Raw genomic sequence first — 26,072 nt, 5'->3', positions numbered from 1 at the left:
CTTTGAAGAAATATTTGTGAAAAATTTGTTGAATTGTGTATATACTTGAGGTCAGCACCAGAGAAAGGTTGCCACACAAGACCTGTCATACATAATGTATCACTCAAATTGTCTTCTTCACACTTTCAGATGCTTTTAAATGAAGAAATTTTGGAACTATTTACTAAAACTACCACTGTGCAAATTAAAGTCTGCAAGACTTCGCCATACAAAAACAAAATTCAAAGTATGGGGGAGGGGTAGAATGATAGTACACAATTAAGTGAGTTTAAAAATGTGTGAAGTCTTTATGTTAAATGTCCAAATTACAGTTCATTATGACAACAAAAACATAAAAAAAGTTTTGCTCACTAGCATACATAGAAGGCCTCCAACCAGCACACTTAATAAATAGAAACATTCTACTGCAAAAATGTGAGGTTATACTTAAGCTTTATTTTATTTTTAATGAAATGCATAGATCAAACACTTAGCAGCAGAACGCACTGATAGTTACATGAGGGGGGAAAAAAAAAGAAAAGATCAGTCTGATTAGAATAGTGTGCATAATTATGGCCATCAGATTCACATTAATTCATGTTAATCAAGTACTCTGACTTCCTCTTTGCCGCCCTGATCAGATATGAAATAACACACACTTTATTGTCACAGATCCTGTCAGTTTATGATTGAAATTACATTGGCCGACCCATGCCGCGGCCTGCAGGAGCATCACCACCACCTGATTTAGGATTTTTTATGGTTTCATCTACAGATAAGACAAGGCAAGCTGCTTCACATGCAGCTGTTAATGCGTTAATCTTGACAACAGCTGGCTCCCAGACACATGCTTCAAAGTTATCACTGATGTCTTCATTGTTGATGTCCACACCATACCAGCAATTACCTGTTAACATTTAATTGACAATTATTTTAGCTATGCATGTCAATACTGTAAGGTCAGCCCTAAAGACAGAATCAGTACAGAGAAAACTGGTTTTTCATCTTGCCTATGTCAAACTCCTGGGTATAATTGCCTTTCATTATAGATGGGGACACACTGTAGTGTGGCTTCAGTTGCCGGAGACTGCAGTCGTGTGTGTGTGTGTGTGTGTGTGTGTGTGTGTGTGTGTGTGTGTGTGTGTGTGTGTGTGTGTGTGTGTGTGTGTGTGTTAGACGCTGGCGAAAGGCTTATTTGTGGTCGTGTTTTTGTTGTGCCTAACTGCGACTCAGTATCTCCGTTATATGGTGAGTAGCAATATTTTGTTTATGTTTTACTGAAGTTTAGTCAATGTATGACAGTTTCAAATAAATTAAAAAACTGTTTAAACCATTTCAACATATTTCAGTTCAGCCATTGTTCCAGAGAATGCCTCAATTATATTTATTGCCCTCACATTTGACATTTATCACATTTATTACTGAAGGAAAAAACATTTGACATTTATAACATTTATTACTGAAGGAAACAACATATGTTAAATCCATTAAATTTAATTAATTAAAGAGAAAAACACTGTCACAACTTCATAGTTCTATTCCAAGACATTATGCTGCTGATCCATCGATACTTCATTCTGGAGTGAAAACAAGACACCCTGAGTCTATATTTTAATACAGAAGATGAACTGCTTTCACAGATCACGAGACATTTGACAACAACATATTTTCCTGGTATGAAAAGTTACTTCTCTCTAAATTGGGGAGGGATTTGTATCCCTATAAAGTATCAACATGGTAGATGCCTGTCTTTCCAGGTACATACAAAACACTGCTTTTCATGCTAGCATTAATAGAATTCATCTTTGTCATTAAAACAAGAACCTAGAACTGTGAACACCGACTGGCATAGATCTGAATACTGGAAATGTCTACTTAAATATTTAATCAATATTATTTTTATTATTTTATTTGTTTATTAAGTTTGTGGTGAAAGCTGTTCCACAGCTCGGAGTTTGGGTTAGGTTTAAAGGTGATAATTTGAAAACTGAAAGCCAATGAATGTACTCCCATAAAGAAGACATCAGTCATACTGCTCATGCAGCATGCTTCAAATTTCATGTACCATATTGAAGGCTGTGATGTTTGCCTGACCTAACGTATCTTGTGCTTGAATTGGCCGATTGAAGCTAACCATTGTTTGTGGTGCAGAAGTGCTGGGAAATGTGTCATTGGCAACTAAAAATATTACCAAAATTAAAGCATTTGGAATTAGGGTATTTTCATTTGTCATTACATACATGTGCAGTTCTTTACCCTGGAAACCAACAGCCATTTTATGACAAAAAAGCAAAATTATTACCGATAAATAATTGTTATAACAGCAAATAAGATAAAGTAGATACGAGCCCAATCACACATTTTAAATACAAGGTGCGACAATAAAATAATGATACTTATTTTCTTTGCAAGATATGGCAACCCAGCAGGCTTGCGTAGGCACAATATCTTTGACCTTGGTCTATAAGCTCCTTCAAGTCCAAGCAGCACATCGATGCAACTGCTCAGTCGTGAGTTGTGCTGTAATAAGTTAACACTTGTTTGTGTCTCTCATCACAGAAATGGAACTGCATAATATCGTGCAACGGTATGCCATTTCTTTCCGAGTTAAATTGGGTTAAAACGCGACAACTTACGGTATGCTACAGAAGGCTCCTGGAGAGGATGTTATGTCAAGAGCTCAAGTTTTTCGTTGGCATAAAATGTTTAGTGAAGCAGAATGAATGTTGAGGATGAAAACCGCAGTGGACGACCATCAACCTCACAGCCAGATATCATCTTAGCCAGGGTGCGTGAACCCATATGATCTGACCAAAGATAATCCATGAAAATGATCGTAGAAGAACTGAACATCAATCAAGAAATGGCTCATCTAGTAATAACTGAAGATTTTGGTGTAAAAGTGTACATAAAGGTTCCGCAATGTACAGAAGCTACCTGGAAGCTACAGAAACAGATTGTTCTATTTGATCATTTTATGGGGACACACAAAGCAATACTATGTCAAAACAGGAGGCTGTGAAACAATATGCATGGTTTTCACAAAAGGCAGGTGACACATAGCATTTATAAATTCAGTACGGCATCGTTTCAAGCAATTACAAAACTCTCTCAAGATTTTTTGTCCACTAAAATAAAACACAGGGCGCGGGCGAGGGGCGAAGACGGGCGAGGGGCGAAGACGGGCGAGGGGCGAAGACGGGCGAGGGGCGAAGACGGGCGAGGTTGCACACACCCTCAGGAAATTGAAGAAATGACTTCATCTTGGTCGTCACTACGAAAATGCAAATGAACTTCTCCTCCTCCATGACAAAGCATGACCTCACACCCAAGTGTGGGCAACTGATAAGAGCTCACAAAGGTTCACTGCACTATTCTTACTCATCCAAACCACAGCCCAGTTCTCATATCTTCCAACTTCCATCCACTTGGCCCAATTAAGGATGCATCCTACAAGAAACAGTAAGTCAATGATGTGGAGGTTACTGGAGCAGCAAGACGCCACCTCCAACGTCGACCAGTAGGGTGGTAGCAGATGGGCATACAGCACGCCCCCTTCCCTAGTTAAGGGGCGTAAGGCCATCACACTGAACGGAGATTATGTTGAAAAATAGGTTTTTTTAGTCAAAAGTGTTGCAAATAATTAAGTGTATTGGAATCATGACTGAAACCAACCTGATTTCAGAAAAAAATGTTGCATTACTTATTGTACGTCTCTTGTATACTGTAATACACAATAGTCACAAAAGGTGATAGGTTTCAGCTACTCACAGCATCAATCTTGAGTAAGTGTATATGCAGAGAATTATGTATATATTATGAATTAAGTCCAAAACACTGCTTCTATTTTGAGGTGTTTGTTTAATCACAACAGGCCTGTTTCAGCATTATCGCTATCATCAGTCAATCTGAAAGAAATGGTTTTATTATTTACTATTTCCTAGGGCCTACTTGTCATATATGAGATTGATAACCATACATTTATGGAATTCTTAACTTACCTGTAACATCGCTGGTTAGCAACTTAAGTGTTTTTCTTACGTGTTTTAAAGGTATTTGATGACAAAGCTTTCATAGGCTATATTTGTTGGAAGTTATAGCCTGAATTTTATTTTGTGTAAGAGAGAATTTTTTGTTTGACGTTTAACCAACGATGTTATACGTTTACATCAGAGCAGTTACTTGTCGATTTCCCTTAGTTACCATGTTGTTTATTTTTATCTGTGAATGTGTGGTTGGTTTGGCTTAGTTTATGTCTTTGGTTGTTTGTTTTCATAATCGATGATTTGAATAAAGTTTTCTATATAGATGTTTATGTTTTAGATCTAACTGCTAGTTGAGTATCTGTTGTGGTTATTTGTGAGCATGTGTGTAGATTTTGACCTCTACACTAACGTCCCAGTCAACAAAACAGTAACTATAATTGAAAATAATTTACTACAATATAGGAAAACTTCAGTAATGGGCACTATGGAAATTATAGAATTACTCACATTGATACTACATCAAAATTACTTCTTGTTTAATGAAAAATTCTACACATAAACTGAGGGAGTTGCCATGGGAGCAAGCATTTCAGGAATTATAGCATATATATTCTTGAAGTCATTAGAAGAAAAACTTTTCGCCAACGTAAGTCAATTACTTTTAAAAAAAAAAAAAAAAAATTAAAAAATGTTTATTACTATAGATATGTTGATGACACCCTAATGCTACTTGATGGAAATACCACAGACATCCAGCTAATACACAATGCACTAAATGCACTACAGCCAAATACTAAATTTACTATGGAACTAGAAGACAACAAAGCGATAAACTTTCTAGACCTTACCATAAAAAAATGTTGAAAATACACACACATTCGATATATACCGAAAACCTACCACAACAGATAACATTATACATGCTACTTCGTGCCACCCAAAAGCAGATAAATACGCCTACTTTCATGTCGTGATCAATTGGATAACAAACCTCCCACTAAAACAAGAATCAGTACATAAAGAAATAAACATTTTAAAATATGGGGCACTACAGAATGGTTATCACCAAAAATTGTTTCAACAGATATATGACAAAAATACCACATCATTAAAATCAAAAATATGTAATGAAATAAAACTTCAGCGAGAAACACAAACCAGACAGAAATTCACATATATACCAACAGCTTAAATAGGCAACATATCAAACACACCAAACACAATGTTAAAGAAAACAAACATATGCCTCTTAGACCACACTAAAGAAAAATTAAAAATTAGATTGGGAAAAATTAAGTTACCGTAACACTTGAATCCAGGTATATACAAAACTCATTGTAAAGATTGTGATAAGTTCTATATAGGTCAGACAGGCCGGAAATTTAATTTCAGATACAGAGAACACACTAGAAACATTGAACGCAACCCATCAACCTTCTTTCAAAACCTACAGATAGAACAATATACCACAGACAATGTAGAAAAAGCAATCCAAATTTTGCATATAACACCTAAAGGTTGCTTACTCAATATTCTGGAAGAGGTCAAAATCTACACACATGCTCACAAATATCCACAACAGATACTCAACGAGCAGTTAGATCTAAAACATAAACATCTATATAGAAACTTTATTCAAATCATCGATCATGAAAACAGACAAACAACCAAAGACATAAGCTAAGCCAAACCAACCACACATTCACAGAAAAAAATAAACAACATGGTAACTAAGGGAAATCGATAAGTAACTGCTCTGATGTAAACTTATAACATCTTTGGTTAAATGTCAAACAAAAAGTTATCTCTCAAAAAAAATTATCAGGCTATAACTTCCAACAAATATAGCCCATGAAAGCTATGTCATAAAATAACTATAAAAGACATAAGAAAAGCACTTAACTGACTAACCCACAAAGTTATAGGTAAGTTAAGAATTCCATAAATGTATGGTTGTCAATCTCATATGTGACAAGTAGGCTACCGTCTGTCCTAGGAAGTAGTATATAATAAAACCATTACTTTCAGATTGCCTGATGATGGCAATAGTGCTGAAACAGGCCTGTCATGATTAAATAAACATCTCAAAATAGAAGCAGCTTTTTGAACTTAATTCATTATGTATTTACAAGACTTAAATCGAGCTGCGGACCCATTGGAAAAAAGATTATGTATATTTTGTTCAGTAGATCATCTGCCATATTCCAAAGCAAAAACATACTACTGATGCAAAACTAAAACCTTTAAAGGAATATTAAATATGTTCTTACATGTTAACCTGCCATCAACACACACACACACACACACACACACACACTCTCTCTCTCTCTCTCTCTCTCTCTCTCTCTCTCTATAAATATATGCATCCAGGTACAAATATACAAGCAACAATCTGTTAAAACAGCCAATGAAATTCTGTATGACGGTGTCAGTGTAGAATCTTCTCTATAAGACTGAAGCACATATCTTTAAAAATAATTACAGAATTTGGGACATTCTGATCAGAGATCCATTGTCTTGTGAGAAGCAAACAAATTTATTTAGAAAGTACATTCCTCACTCAAACAACGATCACTTTCAAGTGTCTCCTATCTAATTAAGTGCAGTATCCCGAACAGCACTTTGTTAGTTTCTACCTATCTAGGCGACGCCATATTCCTCTGCTTCACATCAGGGCAACAGACCAATCCGCAAAAGTACTTTTCCTTTGGCAATGAGAAAGCTATGGTAATTGAAGTATGAATTAGAAGATATTCCACTATTCACAGGCTTGGCACTTTATAATCTCCACTTATTGCCCCATTAAAAGAATTTTATGTCTGGAGAAAATCTCAACTCAAATAACTAAGTTTTTATTATGGAAGGGTATTTTGATGGCCTTCCAGAACCTCTCTCCACTTCAGGGATAAAGCCAACTCACTGGAGAAACACTGCACACAGATCTGAAGGAGAACTGTGTTGAAAAAAGTGCATTTTGACCTGTAAACCAATCTTTCCTTGTCTCACATTGTAATCTATAGAACAGATACCTTGTGCATGTTTCTGGCGCAGTTTGTTGAGAATGTTAGTTGCATCAAATCCAGCATTATCACACAACTGTCTAGGTATAACCTCCAGAGCCTTTGCAATAGCGCCAATCAGCAATTGTTCTTTTCCAGCAATAGTACGTGAGTAGTCACGTAACGCTCGACTCAATTCCATCTCGATTGCACCACCACCTAAAAGGATGCAAAAATATTACACTTGTTGCCTGTAGTCAATATATACATACTATAAAATATATTGTCATGAAATGTTCATCTCACCTGCAACTACAGCATCATTCTTTATTGTACGCCGGACTATCATAATGGCATCATGAAGGGATCTTTCAGTCTCTTCCATGAACTGTTCTGCACCACCCCTCAGTACAATTGTACAAGTCTTTGCATTGGGGCAACCAGTAAAAATGTTAAATCTAAACAATAAAAATTATACAAATTAACTATTAAAACATCTATACAACCAGTACTAGTTTAAACTCCATTTAGTAACTACCATCTACAGGATCAGTTACTGACTGCAACATTTGTCATTTTTGTTATGAGTTAACTTATACACACATCAAACTTGGTAAAATACTAGTTATATATGCAATTTTGCTGTTGATTTAGATTATTAACTCCAATTTTGTGGAGACTTCTGTCCTGGACACGCACAAGAGTAACTCCATGGCTACAGCCCTACAAAATTTTATAACATGTTTCAACTTCAAACGTTTGGCAACAGTCTAGTCTCTTGTAAGAATCCCAAAAGCACTGCAAATGCAAAAACTACTGTTTGTATGGTATATCCTAAAAATTATTGATGGATTCAGATATACACTTTTGTGTTTTTGGAAAGCTTTTCATTTAGTATTATTCAACACATTTAAAGAACAAAGCAGTGTTAATGCACAATATAATTTGCCACATTTGTTTTATAGATTCCTTAAAAGGAAAAACACTGAAAAGATAGTTATCAATAATTATGAAGATACTATAATAGTACAGATCAAGAAGTTCAACAGAGAAAACACCCAAAATCGAGGCAATGAAGCCAGTACTAAAGTTAGAGCAGATAAGGGGTCTCTCGGGGCTTATCCACAAAGAAATAATCCCTATCAGCACCCAACCCCTGCCAACACAAAGGTGAATTAACACATCAAAGAATGTCTTCTAGTTGAGAGATCCAGAACAGTAAAAGTGAGAGGACTAAAAACATAATGACACAAGTTGGACTGAATAATAATAAAAACAAGATGAGGAACATATGTAAGGCACCAGGTGCTTGTTCCTGGGGCTCTGCATGTGAAGTCCCAGCCCTGATTCATTATAGTCAATATGTTAAAGAGCACCCACTAGTCAACAGAGTGATAACCTTAAAATGGAAAATAGGGTGCAGCAGAAAAAGAGGCAAACCACATCCAGTAGCAACTCAAACACAGTAAAAAGAGGGATGAAAGTGGCAGCTGCCAAAGGAGGTGCGACTGAGGGTTCCCCCAGACCCACCATGCAGCACGAGATGCTCCACAAAGATTCCAAGACTTACCAAGCGGGAAAGCGCCGGCAGACAGGCACATTAACAAAACACACAAACACACAAACACACACAGAATTACTAGCTTTCGCAACCGATGGTTGCTTCTTCAGGAAGGAGAGGGAAAGACGAAAGGATGTGGGTTTTAAGGGAGAGGGTAAGGAGTCATTCCAATCCCGGGAGCGGAAAGACTTCCCTTAGGGGAAAAAAAGGACAGGTGTACACTCGCACACACATACACACACATATCCATCCGCACATACACAGACACACCATGCTGCAGTAGTTTCCTTGATATTGCATAGTTTATTAGAGGGAGCAGTAGCCCACCACATGATGTTTCATCTCTGAATGAGCCGAGGCCTGAGTTGCAACTACAAATTGAAACCTGGGATCAGCAAAGTGAATGTGGGGCAATAATCCCTTCTGTAGCCAAGCAATCTGTCAGTTCACTGCCTGGGATACTTGTATGACTTGGGACCCAAGAAAGATGACAGAACAGGTAATGCGATTAAAGTCAGAGAGACCACGAACATTAGATAGTACATGGTGATTAGAATAACAGTAATCAGTGACCTGAAGACTACTCATTCAGTAACTACAAAGATTCAAATCTGGTCAAGGTAGGCTTGTTTAATAAAACACACTAGAAGTTTCAAGCAACAAATGTTTCTGACTGGCAGGAGATGTAAAAGTGTATCCTGTCTTATCCATGGTTTTAGAGACACCAGTGTAAATCATGGAATACCCTTATACACTTGGAGAACTGAAAAGAACAGAAGCCAAAACATCACAGTAGTGACTGAACATTTAGGGCCATGGAATAGACTGGTCGTAATTAAGGGTCTGAGTACCAAGAGGAGAGAGGGGAGGGAACAATGGGAGTACATTCTAAGGATGTTAGGCAGAGGTCCCAGGAGACAAATTCAAACTAGTAGAATCACACAAAGGGCAGGTGTCAGGGGGGTCAACACCCCTTGTGTGAAAAAAAAAAAAAGTGACAAGTTGGATGGCGAGGAAATCAACAAATGATGACTGCATAAATGAGCAACTGTTGGTACCATTAGAACTGAAGGGGGTAGATTCCTGCTCCAGGAAGGAGATTGCGTACAGGATTAGTCCAGAAGGAACTAGAAGCAACCTACCATCACCATGATGATGAAGTGGGCAAAGAATTTCAAAGCTGAAGGTGCTGCAGAGCGATTAACCTGGCAACCATAGTACCACCAGGCTGAGACCAAGGGCTGGTAAACACAGAAAACTGTAGCATGACCTACACCCCAAGAGGTGTGGGCAAGAAATCAGACAGTGTTAAGCTTCCACATGCAGCTGATTTTTTTGCTGACGGATATGGGGCAGCCAAATTAACTCTTTATCAAAGACAGAAAACAAAACTGACTGTGCACCAACATCCAAGTGCTGGGTACCCAAATAGAGTTTGGGGTCAAGATTGACTTCAGTATGGTGACAGAAATACTTGAATCACATTTTCTCAGAAGAGAATTGGAAATTATGGGAAAGTGGCCAAACGGCGGCTCTTTAGCTGGAGTCTTGGAGCTGGTGTTCAGCTGAGGCCTTTGAGTGAAAGCTGCACCGAATAGAAAAGTTGTCGACATACAGTGTGAGGGTGACATGCCACACACAGCTGATACCCGCAACACTAATGCCAGTACCAGTGGCATCGACAGTATTAAACCAGGGGAGCCACATCAACCCCCTTCCTGTTTATGAACCTGATTGAGCAATCTTCTTGGCTATCAACAGTAGTAAGAGAAAGGAGTCTCAAGATCCTATTGTAAATTTGCATGTCAAATTTAATTTAAAGTTTGTGTTAAGTATTCTATTTCACACATTCAGTCACAAATTTCAAAATTTCAATGTAAAAGTTTAGAGCAAAATTCAAGATGTTAAAATTAGATGTGATGAACAGAAGACAGCTTTGTTCACTCCAAACAAGCAGATAGAGGATGTTAAGGGGAGAGTACATGAGAATGGAGAAAAGTAACCTCACTATCAAAACAGCTAAATTCAGTAGAAACTGTTCTAATTCCAAAACCACTGAGTTAGACACTAAACTCCATGTGCTGTCTACTGAAATAACAAGTAGTTTGTAAACCAGAAATCTGTGCTAGGTCAGCAATATGCACCTTTTATTTCAAGAATATATAGTGCATTGAGTGATTGTGTTCCAGGGGCAGACTGGCAAGCCTCTGAAATTGGTATGGGGCCACCACTACAAAATGTCGTCATGATACCCCAGGCCAAGCATATGTTGCCAGCTTCTGAGAGTGGTTTGACAGGCAACTGCTTGCTTCACAGGATCGAAAATTCTATTAAATAATCCCTGCGCAGTTGATGTATTCTTAGTAATGATCACACAGGTTTAGCTGGAGGACAGGGAACACAATGGGTGAATGGGATTGTCATCTTACACTGCTTGTTTCGTTAGAGCCTGTTGATGGGGGTACAGCTGGACACTTAAGCACCATGCACGATGAGGTACGATATACTGATTCTACAGCTACACCTGCACCTGCAAGTGCGTTCTTAAAAGAGGGAAACTAAGGAGCAGAAGTCAACGACACATTCTGTGCAATCTGTCTGTAGCTTCAAAGAATGGTTTACAACTGTGCCATTATCTGACAGCAAAACTGCTGCTTCAGCCAGCCCCTTACAGGAGAAACAAAACTATGACGGGGCATTATGGGCAGACACTGAGTCTTATTTGGTGCTGAAGCAGAGATTTTTGGCACAGTACTGTGGGCTAAGCCACCAACAGCACATGTTAAGTCTCTGCTGATGACAAGGCCTCATTACAACTGTAATTATGTGATGTTGCTGGAATTATTCTAGCATGAAGTCTCGTTAGCACATCACCTAGATCAAGGCTTCCCAACCTGTGGTCCTCAGACGCCTTAGGGGTCCGCCGGCTCTTTCTAGGGGGTCCGTGGCCACCTTTCACCAAATCGTGTAAAATAATGAGTAAAATTATTGAATAAAAATGTGAAAATCTAATCTATCACTTTTTTTTGCATGTAAAACAGGTGTACTTTTAATTCAGGTCATATCCCCAAGCAACCTTCGCGTTTCCTAATTGAGAACATATGCACAGTTTAGTGCCGGAGAATACAGCTTCTCTGATCCACTGTTTAGCAACAATACGGGGATTGTTTGTGTGTCGGCTCATGGTGCTAGATGCGCTGAAAGCTTTTACGCATGCACGTATGCGGCCTCAGGCATCATTAAATGTTAAACTTGCTTTGTCAGTGGACTAACCATTTGATAAGTCGATTTGTGACCAGATTATTACTTCTAACATGGATCGGTGGCTGAAGTCAGAATCATTGAAGAAGGGTGCAGTTTCTCCATCGCCTTCACAACAAGGGAAGTTTGCAGTTGAAACGAATGAGAAAGGAGGACGACCAAAAGAAGACTTTACATATATTTGAACATTTTTCTTCGGATTTCACAACCCCCCCCCCCCCCCCCCCCCATTTTTTTTCCGTTTTCCACAAAATTAGCATCTTTTGGATGATCAGACACACTTATTCATACACATTTAACAGTTGCCATGTTAGTTACCTGAAGATAGAGTCTTTTAAATTGATTTTTTTTTTTGGGAGGGGGGAGAGGGCACTGATTACAGATATAATAATAATAATAATAAATTAAGAAATGTAGTAGAACACTACCCAGCTCACAGAAGAACCAAATGGTATGAGGCTAATCAGCTTGTGTCAAAGCTCTTACCTGAGACTAATGTCAACCTTCTTTAGGAAATTCCTAAGAAAAGCTAAAACATGAATAACACCCAGTCCTATGTTAGGAGAATTTCAGTTATATCATGTGGTTATTTCGCAAAAAAGTACAATGGAAATTATGAATGTGAAAGTAGTAAGGAACGGTGAATTTGATTCTGATCATTACCTCTCTAAGATTAAAGTCAAACCCCTACCTAATACAGAACAAAGAAAGTAACAAAGGTTAATAATATATAATACAGTCAGGCTTACTGTAACAAAAGAATCTATTAAAAACTATCAAGACAAAATTAAAGTGGCTAAACATTGCAACTGGCAAGAAATATCCAAAGCAATTAATAATGCTGCACAGGAAATATTTAGAACAACAAAAACTAAAAGGAATGTACAAAGAAGCAGTGAAAGATAGAGAGAGAGAGAGAGAGAGAGAGAGAGAGAGAGAGAGAGAGAGCCAAAAAAATGGGAAAAATGGAAATCTCAAAGAAAATTGAAAATTATGAAAAACTTAAAGAAAAGGAACAGCTTGATTAATCAGAAATACCAAACTCTGGATGTCTGCTTCAAAAATGAAGATGGCAAAATTGGGTTATGCAATGCCGAAAATTGTAAAGTACTAGTAAGATATTTTCATCAGCTTCTGAACTGTTCTGAACTAAGTCACACATTGGAATTCTCATATATTAATGAAAATTTGAAAGAAGTTTTACACCAACTAAAGAAGAAATTCAAGACCTAATTAAGACCCTCAAAACCACCAAAGCTAGTGGAGAAGATTCTATTACAGCTGAACTTTTGAGTTGGTTCTTGCCAAGTATAGCAAAGGAGCTAAATTTACTCCTTAAAGAAATCCGGAATACAGAAAAAATTCCAGAGGAATGGGAAGTAACCTTGATACACCCTCTCCACAAAACAGATAATAAACAACTACAGAGGAGTCTCTTTACTGCCAGTAGTGTATAAAGTATTTTACAAGATTTAGTTAAGCAGAATAGACAACACTAGACAGTAATGTTGGTGAATATCAAGGCGGCTTTGGGAAAGGAAGGTCATAATCAGAATAAATATTTAATCTCAAATCAGTAATTCACCACAGATTACTTAATTCAAAGGATATTGTTATGTTCGTGGATTACAAAAAAGCTTTTGATTCTGTTGACAGAGAAACTATAGATAAAATAACGTATTTACTCAAATCCAAGCCGCACTTTTTTTTCCAATTTTTGTAATAAAAAAAACCACCTGTGGCTTAGAATCGAGTGCAAAGTACGCGGAAGTTCTGAAAAATGTTGGTAGGTGCCGCTACAACTAACTTCTGTCGTCGAATACATGTAATGCTACAAAGGCATGCTTTGCAGGCACAAAGATAAATAATAAAGCCAAAACCTCTGCGTCATTAAAAAAAAATAAAATAAAATAAAAAAATATGGTGGACGATGAGCTGTTTTTCCTTCACCCCGAGTTTTGACCACTGTATTTTCATACATTATCCAACAAAGTAAATACAAATTCCGTATTGTTCATTTTCGAATGTAGTAGCATTTCAATGTACTACGAAAATCCGACTGGCAAGACTGACTGGGATGTTTGTCAATATGGCCAACGTATGTTCTGAATTTTTTTCCTACCTGTGAGAAGAGATGGTTGCTAATAGGAACTTTTATGAATTGTGAACCACATGCAGTATTCTCTCCACCATTAGAATAATATGAATATAAACATTTTGCCATGTATTCTTTCGTGTTTGCTGCTATCTCATTTAAATCCTGTCTGCCTAATAACTAGAGTGAGACAACAGCAAACGCGGAAGAATACACATATCATGTCATGTTTATATTCGTAATTGTATTATTCTTATGCCTAATAGTGATACAGTTAGAAATGAAGCACCGCAATTTACTAGATTTTTAAATCTAAGATTACTCTAATTTCTGTGCAGAATGTGATGTACTAAAGAAGCGTCTGCAAAAGGTTTTGAAACGGAGAAATTTTTTCGCTAAACTCTCGTTCAGATCATCATCTATGGTACACAGTCTATTATTTGGTTCTTGTTGATCATTATCAAAGAACGCAGCAATGTAAGTAACAACAAATAGCAGTCTCTTGCCATTATTTCGCTTATGAGACAATTCCTCTCTTTTTTTTTAATAGTAAGCGGCGGGAGCGCGCACAAAAGCAAGACATGCCGCGAGCGGCGACAGTCCATAAACACTCATTATCAGAATGCGACAAACAATGCATGCCACAGTACAGTAATGCATTTTCAGCTTAGAGTGACGTAAACACCTATAACAAAGGGAACACCACTTATCAGATCAAAGTAAAATAAGCAATCAATTCAAACCAGATGAAGCATGTGAAAAAGGAAGGGTATCTGTATAAATATGGACGGTTCGCCTGACTCATAGCAATGGCTATCTGGTAAAGCCTAACTGCTAGGCTTACGACTGGAACCAAACTACTGTAGCTGTACAGTCATTCATTCGACCTAAATTGTGTCTCGTATTACAATGGACCAACTTTGTTTTGATTTGGAGGTGGCGGCCTAAAACTTTTCTCTCCCCTTGAATTTTGAGTCTCAAATTTCAGGTGCGGCTTGGATTCAAGTAAATACGGTAATTTGAATACTTTGTGCAAAGTCTAAACTAGCAAACCTAATCCATGAAAAAGGAACAGTCTGTAAAGTAAAATTCATGGGAGAAATTTCACAGCCTTTTAAAATAAAAACATGTGTACAACAAGGTGACAGCCTGTTCAATTCTTTTAATAGTGTGTTAGAGAAAACAGGAAGAATTTGGAACAAAAAACTTACTGAACCTAACATCTCACCTATTTGGATAGGAACAGGAAGCAAAAATATCAAAATCAACTGCCTTGCATTTGCAGATGATTTTGCTGTCTTTTCTGAAAATGTGGCATCTGCTATAACACAAATAATCTCCTGGAAGAAGTTACCAGCAGAACTGGCTTAAGGATTTCTCCAGAAAAAACAAAATTTATAACAATCGTTACGGATGCTCCAAAATTTCTGGAAACATATTGGCCAAATAGAGAGGGTAAGAAAATTAAAATATCTAGGGGAAATAATCCAAAAAAATGCTTTAGAAAAATCTGCAAGAGGGGAAAGGTTGCATAAAATGGGGAAGCATATGGTATCACCAAAGCCATCTATAATTAAAAGCGCCTATCAAAAAATGCAAAAAATAAGGCATTACAACACAGTAGTGAAGACAGAATGCTTATATGCAAGCGAATGCTTAATTCAACTATATGCTTAGTTAAACTATAATTTAGATAAATTAGAAGTACTAGAAAGGTGAATTATAAGGAAAATATTAGGACCACAAAAATAAAGCAGTGTTGTAAATTATGAAGCAATGCTGAAATATACCAAAATATACAAAATATTTCAAACACAATGACGAAAAGAGGGCTCCTCGTTTTTGGACATTATTTCAAATGCAAGACAGCAGATTAACTAATAAGATTTTCTAATATTTGTGGGGTAAGAAGCCCACAAGCTGGGTAATCCACACAATATCCACCAGTTCACCAAAGCAATTAAGCTACATCCAAACATATATATACAGCTACAGAAATATGTAATTATTGACACATGTTCAATTACCCGAAAGGTCGTAAATGCAATGTAACATATACCGTACAGTTAAAAGGAAGTCACGCCTGATCAAGGTCCGTGTCGCTTTCCATTTTAACCAGACATAACGTCAGAGAAAGAAAAGAAACAACAACAACAACAACAACAACAACAACAACCAAGTCGTAGCATAAAAACGGGCTGTTTTAATGAGGATTCTGTAAGTGTAATGGTATTACTGGCAACAATGAATGTTTGTAATATGTTTCAGGTAGGTAGGTCATTAGCTGTAATGGGGTGCTGAAGCGGGCCTTGCTGTGCTGTGGCTGTGAAGGCCTTTCACAAAACCATGACTGTGTTGTTGCTGATGCTAGACAAGAATACTGCAGCTTAGAAGGAATGATCCAGCACCACTGGCATAAGCCATCAGCTTGTTAGTAAAAACCTTTGGAACGACAGTAAGTGCACTGGAGCTAAAATCACCAGGAAGAATTAAAAGTTGTTGCTAACATAAACGAATACAGGACACGCAAAAATGTTGCAACCAACAGTCCAAAGTCTTCTGTGAGACGAATTGCTGCAATAGTGGGAACATCCAGTGATAGCATGCACAGAATTTTATGCCTTTATTTAAAGTTGCAACTGTATAAGATTCATATAGTGCAACAGTTAAATGAAAGTTCTCATGGGAAGCGAATGACTACTGAACTGTTGACTAAAATAAGGACTTCTTAACTTTCCTATGGATGAGTGAAAAGGCACGTTTCATCTCAGCAGTTATGTCAACAAACAAAACTTCTCTTACTGGTGTGAGGGTAACTGCCTTTAACTCCATCAATGCCCCTTACACAGCCAAAAAGCTGTCCCTTCAATGGGCATAACCGACTCCACCTGTTCTGTGGATGAACATGGACGAGCAACTAGTCGCATCTCAGTTGTATGTTGTTAAAGTTGACATATTCCTTGCACCTCAACTTTAAAAGTTTCCTGAAAATGAGTACAGGTTTCAGCAAGATGGCACTATGTGTCACTGTGCTCAAATTTCAATGGTGGCAATGTTCAGAGTGTTTGGTAACTGCTTTATTTCAAGGAATGGGTACATTTTGTGGCCTCCAGAATCTCCCGAGTTGGTCACAATGGTGGCCACCCACAAGATATGATTTTCAGGAAAAGTGCATGAAATAGAAATATGAAAGGATTTTGTTGTTGAGTATGGGAATATTTTACCATCTGATAATAGGCCTCTTTTTCTATCTGCACTTGACCATTTTTCTGTCACAACCTGCCATTTTCATCTTCTATAATAAGAGTTTTCTAAGTGAAATGTTAGCTTTTGAAAAACCTAACCAGTAACCAAAAACAGCTTTACTTATAGAAAATAAAGCTTATTTCAAACACTCTCTGATAAAATAGTTCGAGATACAGTCTGTATGAAATAGTATTTATTAGGCAATTTTATACTTTGAGGTAGAATTCAGACCTATATTCACATTTATTGCAAATGCATATTTTTCAGATCACTATTTACACCAAGTGCTATCATCAAAGGGGCCAGAAATTGATCAGCTTAGTTTCATATCATATTGTCATGACTGAACAGGAAAGGTACAAAATACAAGGACTGTAAATAATCGATAAGTATTGGTTGTCACTTCCTTGAAAATGGGACAGTCAGACTTCTCAGAGCATAATTTTATGATAAATTTTGATTTCAAGAAGAAACAAAGCAATTCAAACACGCCTTCAACACGAATACTAGAAAGAAAAATACAAGTTTACTACGTGAACAATTAAATATTACCTTAAGAACACTGAATTACATAAAAATTATTCAAAAACAATATTTCATCTCATCTTACTTAATACCACACTGGAAAGTTCTGGGTTGAGTAACTGGTATACATGAGGTGCTGGTGCTCAACAGCACATTGATGACAAAAGTGAAATCACTATCAAGTTTTCAATCAACATCTTTCTGCACAGCTAATATGCGCATGCATACAATGGAGGTGTTCGTTTCTGGTAGTCTGACAGCTCTGAGGAAGAACACAAATCTTTGGTAAGCTTTCTCACAATCTTGTTTAGGTGCATGTCAACCTCTCAATGCCTCAATTGTATACAGTGAATGGTTGGTTACCTTCACTCCTTCCTTCACCTCATCTTAATTGGGACACATGAGAAGACATTGTTTCAGCTATGGGTCAATGCCTGAAAGCTGTGCGAGCATGCCAAAATAAATGTAAACATGTAATTAAATATTACACAAATTATTTTATTATCGAGAACCCAGCTTCTCACTGTAAGGTTTCACTGTACAAGCAAAAATTATTTTTTCACTGTCACTGTGTTACTGTATTTTGTTGGCAAAAACTTGTGAGATAAAATTCATGAATTCCATTACAAAAAAAAATGAATAGATGAAACTTCTTGGGATATTAAAACTGTATACCAGATTGGACTGAAACCCAGCAGATGAGATACTGGCCGAAGTAAAGCTGTGAGGACGGGTTGTGAATTGGGCTCGGGTAGCTCAGTTGGTAGCGTACTTCCCCACAAAAGGCAAAGGTCCTAGGTTAGAGTCCCAGTCCAGCACATGGTTTTAAACTGCCACGAAGTTTCATATCAGCACACTCCTCCACTGCCATGTGAAAATTCATTCCAGGGATATGAATACATATATTACCTTTCACCGCCTACTTGTCTTTCTTCAAAATACTCGCAGCTGCCAAGAACTGAATCTTTCAAGTCGTGAGCAGTTGTCATTACGGAACCTCCACAAGCCTTCATTGTACGTTTCAGATCCTCTTCTGGGACTCGTCCAGCACAAAACATGTCTCTGAAAAATTGAAAACCAGGTTAAGTTGCTATTGTGAATTGTGCAGTTTAGAGTGTTGATCATACATGTCTTGTCTAATTAACTTTAAAGAAGAACAACAAATCATTGCCTTTCAAGAGTAGTGTCCTATGTGAACAAGACTCACTAATCAGCAACAACATTTTGCCTACTAGAAACACAAGTTTAACATCATCGCAGGAGTGTTTCTGTGGAATTTGGACATAAATCCAGGTTTATGTCTCACAATTGATTAATTGAGAGGGGTTATGGGCTCAAACAGTGAGGCCATCAGTCCCACAATTACAAAGTTACTCACATAAGAAACAGGGTCCGCTAAAAGTGGACGAATTCAGTCAGGGGAGTCATATTATAAAATAATTTAAAACACACATAGTAAAAGGCATAAAAAGCTAAAAACTGAACAAAAAAGAGCAGCCTTTCCATGAGGGAGTGGTCATGGGGTCCCAAACCGAGAAGACATGAGAGGTCCCAATCACAACCACCCTGACCCAGGTTTATGTCTCAGTTCAGCAAATACTTTTCATTTGACATTTAAATGGTTTTTTTTTTTTTTTTTTGCTAACATCTCTTACAATGGAAACTGCCCATTGCATCCCTATTAGATGTATAAAATGACCCAGTGGACAGTCCATCAAACTGAACACAGGTCAAGCATGAAAACAGGAAAAAGGTGTACTGGATTGGGGGGGGGGGGGGGGGGGGTAAGCAAATGATAGAAGGAGAAGTAGTGCAATACAGAACAGCACTCAAAAGTAATGGAGTTGTGGTTATGGTGTTGGACTACCAAGCAGGCAAGGCATGTTGAAATGTTGAAACCTCCCTCATGCCCATTCTTTTTTCTGCTGTTCACTTTAGTCAAAGTTGTGCCTCTGTCAGGGTGTAACGTTCATTTGTTCATTTGCAACAGCGAGATGTAAGGTACAGACCTGTAATGACAGTTGATTCTGCACAACTACTCTATTAGCAGTCGAAAGGAAGTGGCTTCTAAACAGTAACTGCAGATGTTTGATGACAAGGCGACAAGTCAACTGAATCCTCCACTGGAAAACACATCTGGTGTATCATACTGGCATTAGTGACAGTATGTGTATCATATGATAGGAATCTCTTATCGGAGCACCTGATTTGTATGACTGGTGAGTGAGATATCCCTCCTTGCCCAATACTGGTGTTCGTATGAATGTGAATGTGACCATTCCCAAGGAAATGATGAAAATATAATACATCTACATTGATAATCCGCAAGCCACCGTACGGTGTATGGTGGAGGATACTCTGTTACCACTACTTGTAATTTACCCTCCAGTTCCACTCGCAAATACAGTTAAGGGAAAAATGACTATATGTAGGCCTCAATATGAGCCCTAATTTTTCATATGTTACCTTTATGGTGCTTACACGCGATGTATGTCGCAGCAAGAGAATCGTTCGGCAGTCAGCTTCAAATGCCAGTTCTCTATATTTTCTGAATAGTATTTCTCAAAAAGGATGTCACCTTCCCTCCAGGGATTCCCATTTCAGTTCCCAAAGCTCCGTATATTTACATGTTATCCGAACCTACCAGTAACAAATCTAGCAGCCCTCTGAACTGTTTCGATGTCTTCCTTCAATCCGACCTTGTACAGATGCCAAACACTTTAAGAGTACTTAAGAATATGTTGCACTAATGTCCTATATGCAGTCTCCTTCACAGATGAACCACTCTTTCCTAAAATTCTCCCAATAAACCAAAGTCAATCATTTACCTTCCCTACCACAATTTTCACATGCTCACTTCATATTGTTCTGCAACATTACGGCTGGTTAGTTTGTCACATAAGCTGCAACAGTTTCACAATCTCTCAGTTTCTCTGTGCTCTGTCAAAACATATGCTTGTCACATTTTTAAAGATATGTTCCGTTTTTGTGAGACATCTATGTGGTATCTCACTTGCTTTCACTATTCATCATATTTGCTTGCGATGGTAATGTATTCTTACCATACGACTCGTATGGTAAGAGTATGTATGACAACTTCCAAGACTACAGAAAGAGAACAGAAATTTCAATGACCAGACAGACAGTTCGCAATGTTGAAGGAGGGAGGGTCCAAGGGGGGGGGGGGGGGGGGGGGGGGGGGAAGGGCGTGTGGGGTGCATAGCTACAAGGGACTCAATATAATATGAACAAACGGAAGTGCAAATACAGATCTCGTGTTTTGTGGTTCTGTTCTAAAGGAGATTGTATGGCACACAGAGACTTTTTGTTTTTATTTAATCGAATTTTTATGTTGTTCACAAATTGCAACACCTTCTAAGCTTTTCACACTAATTAAGGTGTGTGGTCTCTTCAGAATGTAATTCTGACAAAAATGCGATTCTGGTAGCTGGAGTCCAAAGCTTTTGTTCATTGCACCTTTTGCACTCTTGTGGAGAAATTTCCATAGCAACTTTCATCCCCTAACAAATATTTCTTTATATCTAACAGAGAAGTGAAATACCAATTTTCATAAATTTAGCTTCAAATTTTTTAAATGTAATTAAATAGTTTCTTAAACATTTTCATCCCCTATTCCACTCCCTTTGGGTCTGAACTTCCAGAAACATTGAAAAATCTATTTTTTTGTTTCTAATCGAGAACTCAAATACCAGTTGTCAGAGATGTGGCCTTAAAAAATCCTTTAGTAGTTCTTTAGAAATTATTTCCAAGAAAACACTTATCACTTGTGTGGTATCCCTAGATGTGCAGAACTGAATATGGTGCATCTTTTTAAAATTCAGAGCGAGATCATTTGCAGAGAACTAGTCAATGATACTTTTAAAAACACTGTTTACTACTACTTCTGTTTCTGTGCATATGCTTGGATTGATTACAATACAAGAGTCATCTGCAAAAAAGATCATTTACATATGTACGGAACAATAGAGGATGCAATACTCAAGTGTTTGGGAAGTCCATACATTTCTCCCCAGTCAAAATAATGTCCCTGGACTACATCGATGGAATAACTTTCCGCATTCTTTTGGTTAGATATGACATTATCCAATGGTTGGCTATATATCAGTGCCATGAAACTTCAATTTATTGAGGAGAATATTGGGATTCACACAGTCAAATGCTTTAGATAGGTCGCAGAAAATGCCAACCTTCAGTATTTTATTATATATTGCTTGTAAAATTTGGCGAGTGGACGTGTAAAGCATTCTCAGTAGAACAACTGTGATTACCTGAGGATATTATTGTTGCTCAGGTGAGTTTATATTCCAGAATACACCATCTCCTCAGAAATTTTAGAAAATTATGTCAGCAGTCAAACAGGTCGGTAGTTATTGACATCTCTCCCATCATCTTTTTTATAGAGGAGTTTGACAATGGCATATCTCAGTCTCCCTGGATTTTTAAGGTGTTTTAGTTGTAAAGATGGGTACAATAGGAAGCGGAAACTGTACTCATCACTGACCAACACCCAGTACATACCAAGGAAACACAACTTCTAAGGAATGTAAATGTTGTGCTCCTTCTTCCAACAAACATCACACATCATCGACATCCTCTGGACCCTGGCATAATACACCCAGTTGAAGCCAAATAAGAGTAGCAGTTGTGCAGAAGTCAACTGATCATCCCTTGGGAGAAAGGAAGTGAACAGAGACAGCATTCTACAGGCTATCATTATGTTTGTTGCTGTCTGGAATACTGAAACAACGGACCACCTTATCATTGTTTCAAAAAACTGGCTGTGGCACATCAGTTGCTGTTGAGGACAACATTGTTCCAGGAAGAGGTTGGAGTAGGATTACTCATATTTCTGAAAATGTGATAATTCAATTGCGTGGTTTGTTGCAATGTAAACGTACTGACTTCCAGAACCAAGATTGATGCAAGTGAAATTTGTGAAGTGCTTGTGAAGGAAACAACAACGATAAAAAGGAGGCCACTGCACCAAGTTTCACTACTGCTGTGCAAGGTATAGGTATCACCAGAGACTCATAAGGCTTTTGTTATAATTTAGGAGTAAGGGGCCACAACTAACCAAATATTGTAGGCATAAGAATATGTTAAAGAATGCTAATTTTGTAAGTAAAACTTAAAAGGGACCTAAGAATGTAAGGCATGCAGAACTGGGGCATCCGATTGTGCAAGAGAAATTGCAAGAAGTAATCAGAAGGAAGGCATTGGAGGTAAAGAGGAACTTTATTAGACGAACTGCTTCACAGCAGACAGTAAATGTCTTGTTTCATAAAAATGTATATTTTATGTGGACGACTATCAACACTGAATTCCAAATACATGAACTTTACTTTCTTTCATTACTATGTGAAAATCCATTTATGGAATTCATTTAATTCCAGACCGATAACAGACCAGAGTGGTAACACATTGATAAGATGATCAAAATAACCTCAGATGTACCCTCTGTATTTTGTCTCTCTTGCCTTTTTGACAAGCAGTAGAAATACGTAGAACTAGAGAAAATGGTACGTAAATATGTCTAATTGTGTGCGTTGAGTAGGCCGCTCTAGTCACAATTAGGGAAGTTAATATATGCTCTTGCAATAAACAACTTCTATATGAGAGTGATATAAGAGGGTGGTTTGAAAGGGCCGGTAAATTTCAATGAATGAATGAAAAGTTTTGATTGTGCTTTCATGAGTGGTAAGTTAGATTATCCCGAGGATGGTATAAAGAATTTCTAGACCATTTACTTTAGGATTAATGAATTTAAATGTGGTTGAACAAGCACCAAAAACTAAGTACACTTTGGCCATCCAACTGAAGTCACCACAAAAGAAACCACTGACAAAAATCCATGATATGGTAATGCAGCAAGATTGCAGAATATAAATTTGTGGAATTGCTGAGATCGTAGGCATCTCAACTGAGTGAGTGCACAATGTCATGCACGCAAAATTAATTATAAAGAAGCTGTGTGCAAGACGGGTGCTATGGTTGCTCACAGCCAACAAAAAGCACATCTGGCACAACATTTCAACACAATGCCTGGTAACGTTTACTCATAATCCACAAGACTTTCTGCACTGATTTGCGACTGCTGATGAAACATGGATCCACCATCACACGCCACAGTCTAAACATCACTCAAAACAATGGGCAAATGATGGTGAAAGCACACCAAAGGAGGCAAAGACTTTTTTTTAATATAGAGTTCCCAAGTAATAATCCTCACACATTACTTGATAAAAGCAGAATGGTAACTAGATTCTGTTATGCTTCATTGTTGGCTTATTGAAACTTAAGTTAGCTGGAAGGAGAAAACCAAGGTTGGCATGCAGGAAAGAGCTCTCACCAGGATAATGCACCATCCCATACATGAGCAATAGCAATGGCTGAAGTGCATGAAGTGGGCTTAGAATTAGTTCCTCGTCCATCCTATTCACCAAACACAGCCCCAACTGACTTCTTCCTGTTCCCCAACTTCAGACTGTGGCTTGCTGGGAAGAAATTTTCATCAAATGAGGAAGTAATAGTTACAGGCAATGAGAATTTTAAAGAGTTTTATGGAACCTATTTTTCTGATGGGATGAAAATGCTGGAGGTTCATTGCACCAACTGTTTATCCCTCAAAGGAGTCTATGTCGAGAAGAAAAGTATAGGAACTTTTTCTCCCCGACTTATCAAACCCCCGCATACTATTCCATCTTGTGGAAGTGCAAATTCCAGGATGCAAACAATGAACAAAGATGACAAAACCAAGCCTCTCATCTGCATGTGATTCATGGGTTGCAAATGCACACAATAAAACAGATCAAAACACACACACACACACACACACACACACACACAAATGTGTATGCCACCTCTGCCAGCACGTACACAAACTTTTAAGTTTTTTCTTCTTTTCAATAACATGTTGTGCATTCTCTGCAGTAAATGAAATAATGTCAATGATACTGACCATCCCATATGCCCAACGTCAAGATGTAACATTTATTGATGTCTGTGCACGCATCGAACATGAATATGTTCCACATGTTTAACTTCAAAACTGGTTTCCAAATATGTAGCTATTAACAATCATTCGTTAAAATACAGAATAAAACTGTGACTTTTCATGCTTTCCCGACGGATCTGTTGCAAATACGTTTCTTGGGTTTACTGCAGGATCACATTGTATAACTCGCACAATATTTCATTGATGCAACTGCCTGACATCATGAGGTGGTGGTAGCTGGTGCTGTCACTGCTGGAAAGTAGGATTGATAACAATCCCACAGCGGCATCGATATTTATCATACTGGGAGGAAGCAATATGCATGTGCGGGAAGATGCTCGTAGTTGGAGGAAAGCAGCTCTCTTAGTACCCCTTGCTGGGAGCCGCAGAATGGCTATCAGCGCATGCGCAATGGGCAATGACTGTGCTGCCGGAGGCTCCTGCAGTTAAAGGCTGAACTAAATCTCAGCAGCGCATTGCGTCATGTGATGAATTGAAAGTTCTTGTTTTCCCTTTTTTGGATTTAATGGCAGTCAATGTTGGATCCCTGGCAACACTTAGTTGAAAACTTGCATCCTTGTTGATAAGATTATCATATGTATAACAGGTGTAGGATTCGTTATGAATAGGAAGGTAGGGCAGAGGGTCTGTTACTGTGAACAGTTCAGTGACCGAGATGTTCTAATCAGAATCGACAGCAGACCAACACCGACAACGATAGTTCAGGTATACATGCCGACGTCGCAAGCTGAAGATGAACAGATAGAGAAAGTGTATGAGGATATTGAAAGGGTAATGCAGTATGTAAAGGGGGATGAAAATCTAATAGTCATGGGCGACACGAAAATATGGGCTTGGGACAAGGAATGAAAGAGGAGAAAGACTAATCGAGTGCTGTAACAAGTTTCAGCTAGTAATAGCGAATACCCTGTTCAAGAATCACAAGAGGAGGAGGTATACTTGGAAAAGGCCAGGAGATACGGGATGATTTCAATTAGATTACATCATGGTCAGACCGAGATTCCGAAATCAGATACTGGATTGTAAGGCGTACCCAGGAGCAGATACAGACTCGGATCACAATATAATAGTGATGATGAGTAGGCTGAAGTTCAAGACATCATTGAAGTTCTCTAATGCTATAGATGCAGCAATAAGGAATAGCGCAGTAGGCAACACAGTTGAAGAGGAATGGACGTCTCTAAAAAGGGCCATCACAGAAGTTGGGAAGGAAAACATAGGTACAGAAAGGTAGCTGCGAAGAAACCATGGGTAACAGAAGAAATACTTCAGTTGATTGATGAAAGGAGGAAGTACAAACATGTTCCGGGAAAATCAGGAATACAGAAATACAAGTCGCTGAGGAATGAAATAAATATGAAGTGCAGGGAAGCTAAGACGAAAT

At 38.0% G+C, this 26,072-nt stretch overlaps 1 protein-coding gene across 1 annotated transcript in view; it reads right to left on the bottom strand.

Moving 5' to 3' along the window:
• Positions 1-263: 263 nt before the first annotated feature.
• Positions 264-26,072, bottom strand: part of LOC126266905 (T-complex protein 1 subunit eta) — a 66,743-nt gene continuing 40,934 nt past the window's right edge. The window contains exons 6-9 of the mRNA XM_049971582.1: positions 18,562-18,714; positions 7,271-7,422; positions 6,995-7,183; positions 264-886 (exon numbers count right to left, since the gene is read on the bottom strand). Coding sequence (XP_049827539.1) covers positions 675-886; positions 6,995-7,183; positions 7,271-7,422; positions 18,562-18,714 — 706 coding nt within the window. The 3' untranslated portion in view covers positions 264-674. The remainder of the gene's footprint in view (positions 887-6,994; positions 7,184-7,270; positions 7,423-18,561; positions 18,715-26,072) is intronic.

Source organism: Schistocerca gregaria, chromosome 4 (genome assembly GCF_023897955.1).
Source record: "Schistocerca gregaria isolate iqSchGreg1 chromosome 4, iqSchGreg1.2, whole genome shotgun sequence".
Lineage (NCBI taxonomy): Eukaryota > Metazoa > Arthropoda > Insecta > Orthoptera > Acrididae > Schistocerca > Schistocerca gregaria.
This window is presented reverse-complemented; position numbering and strand designations above follow the sequence as displayed.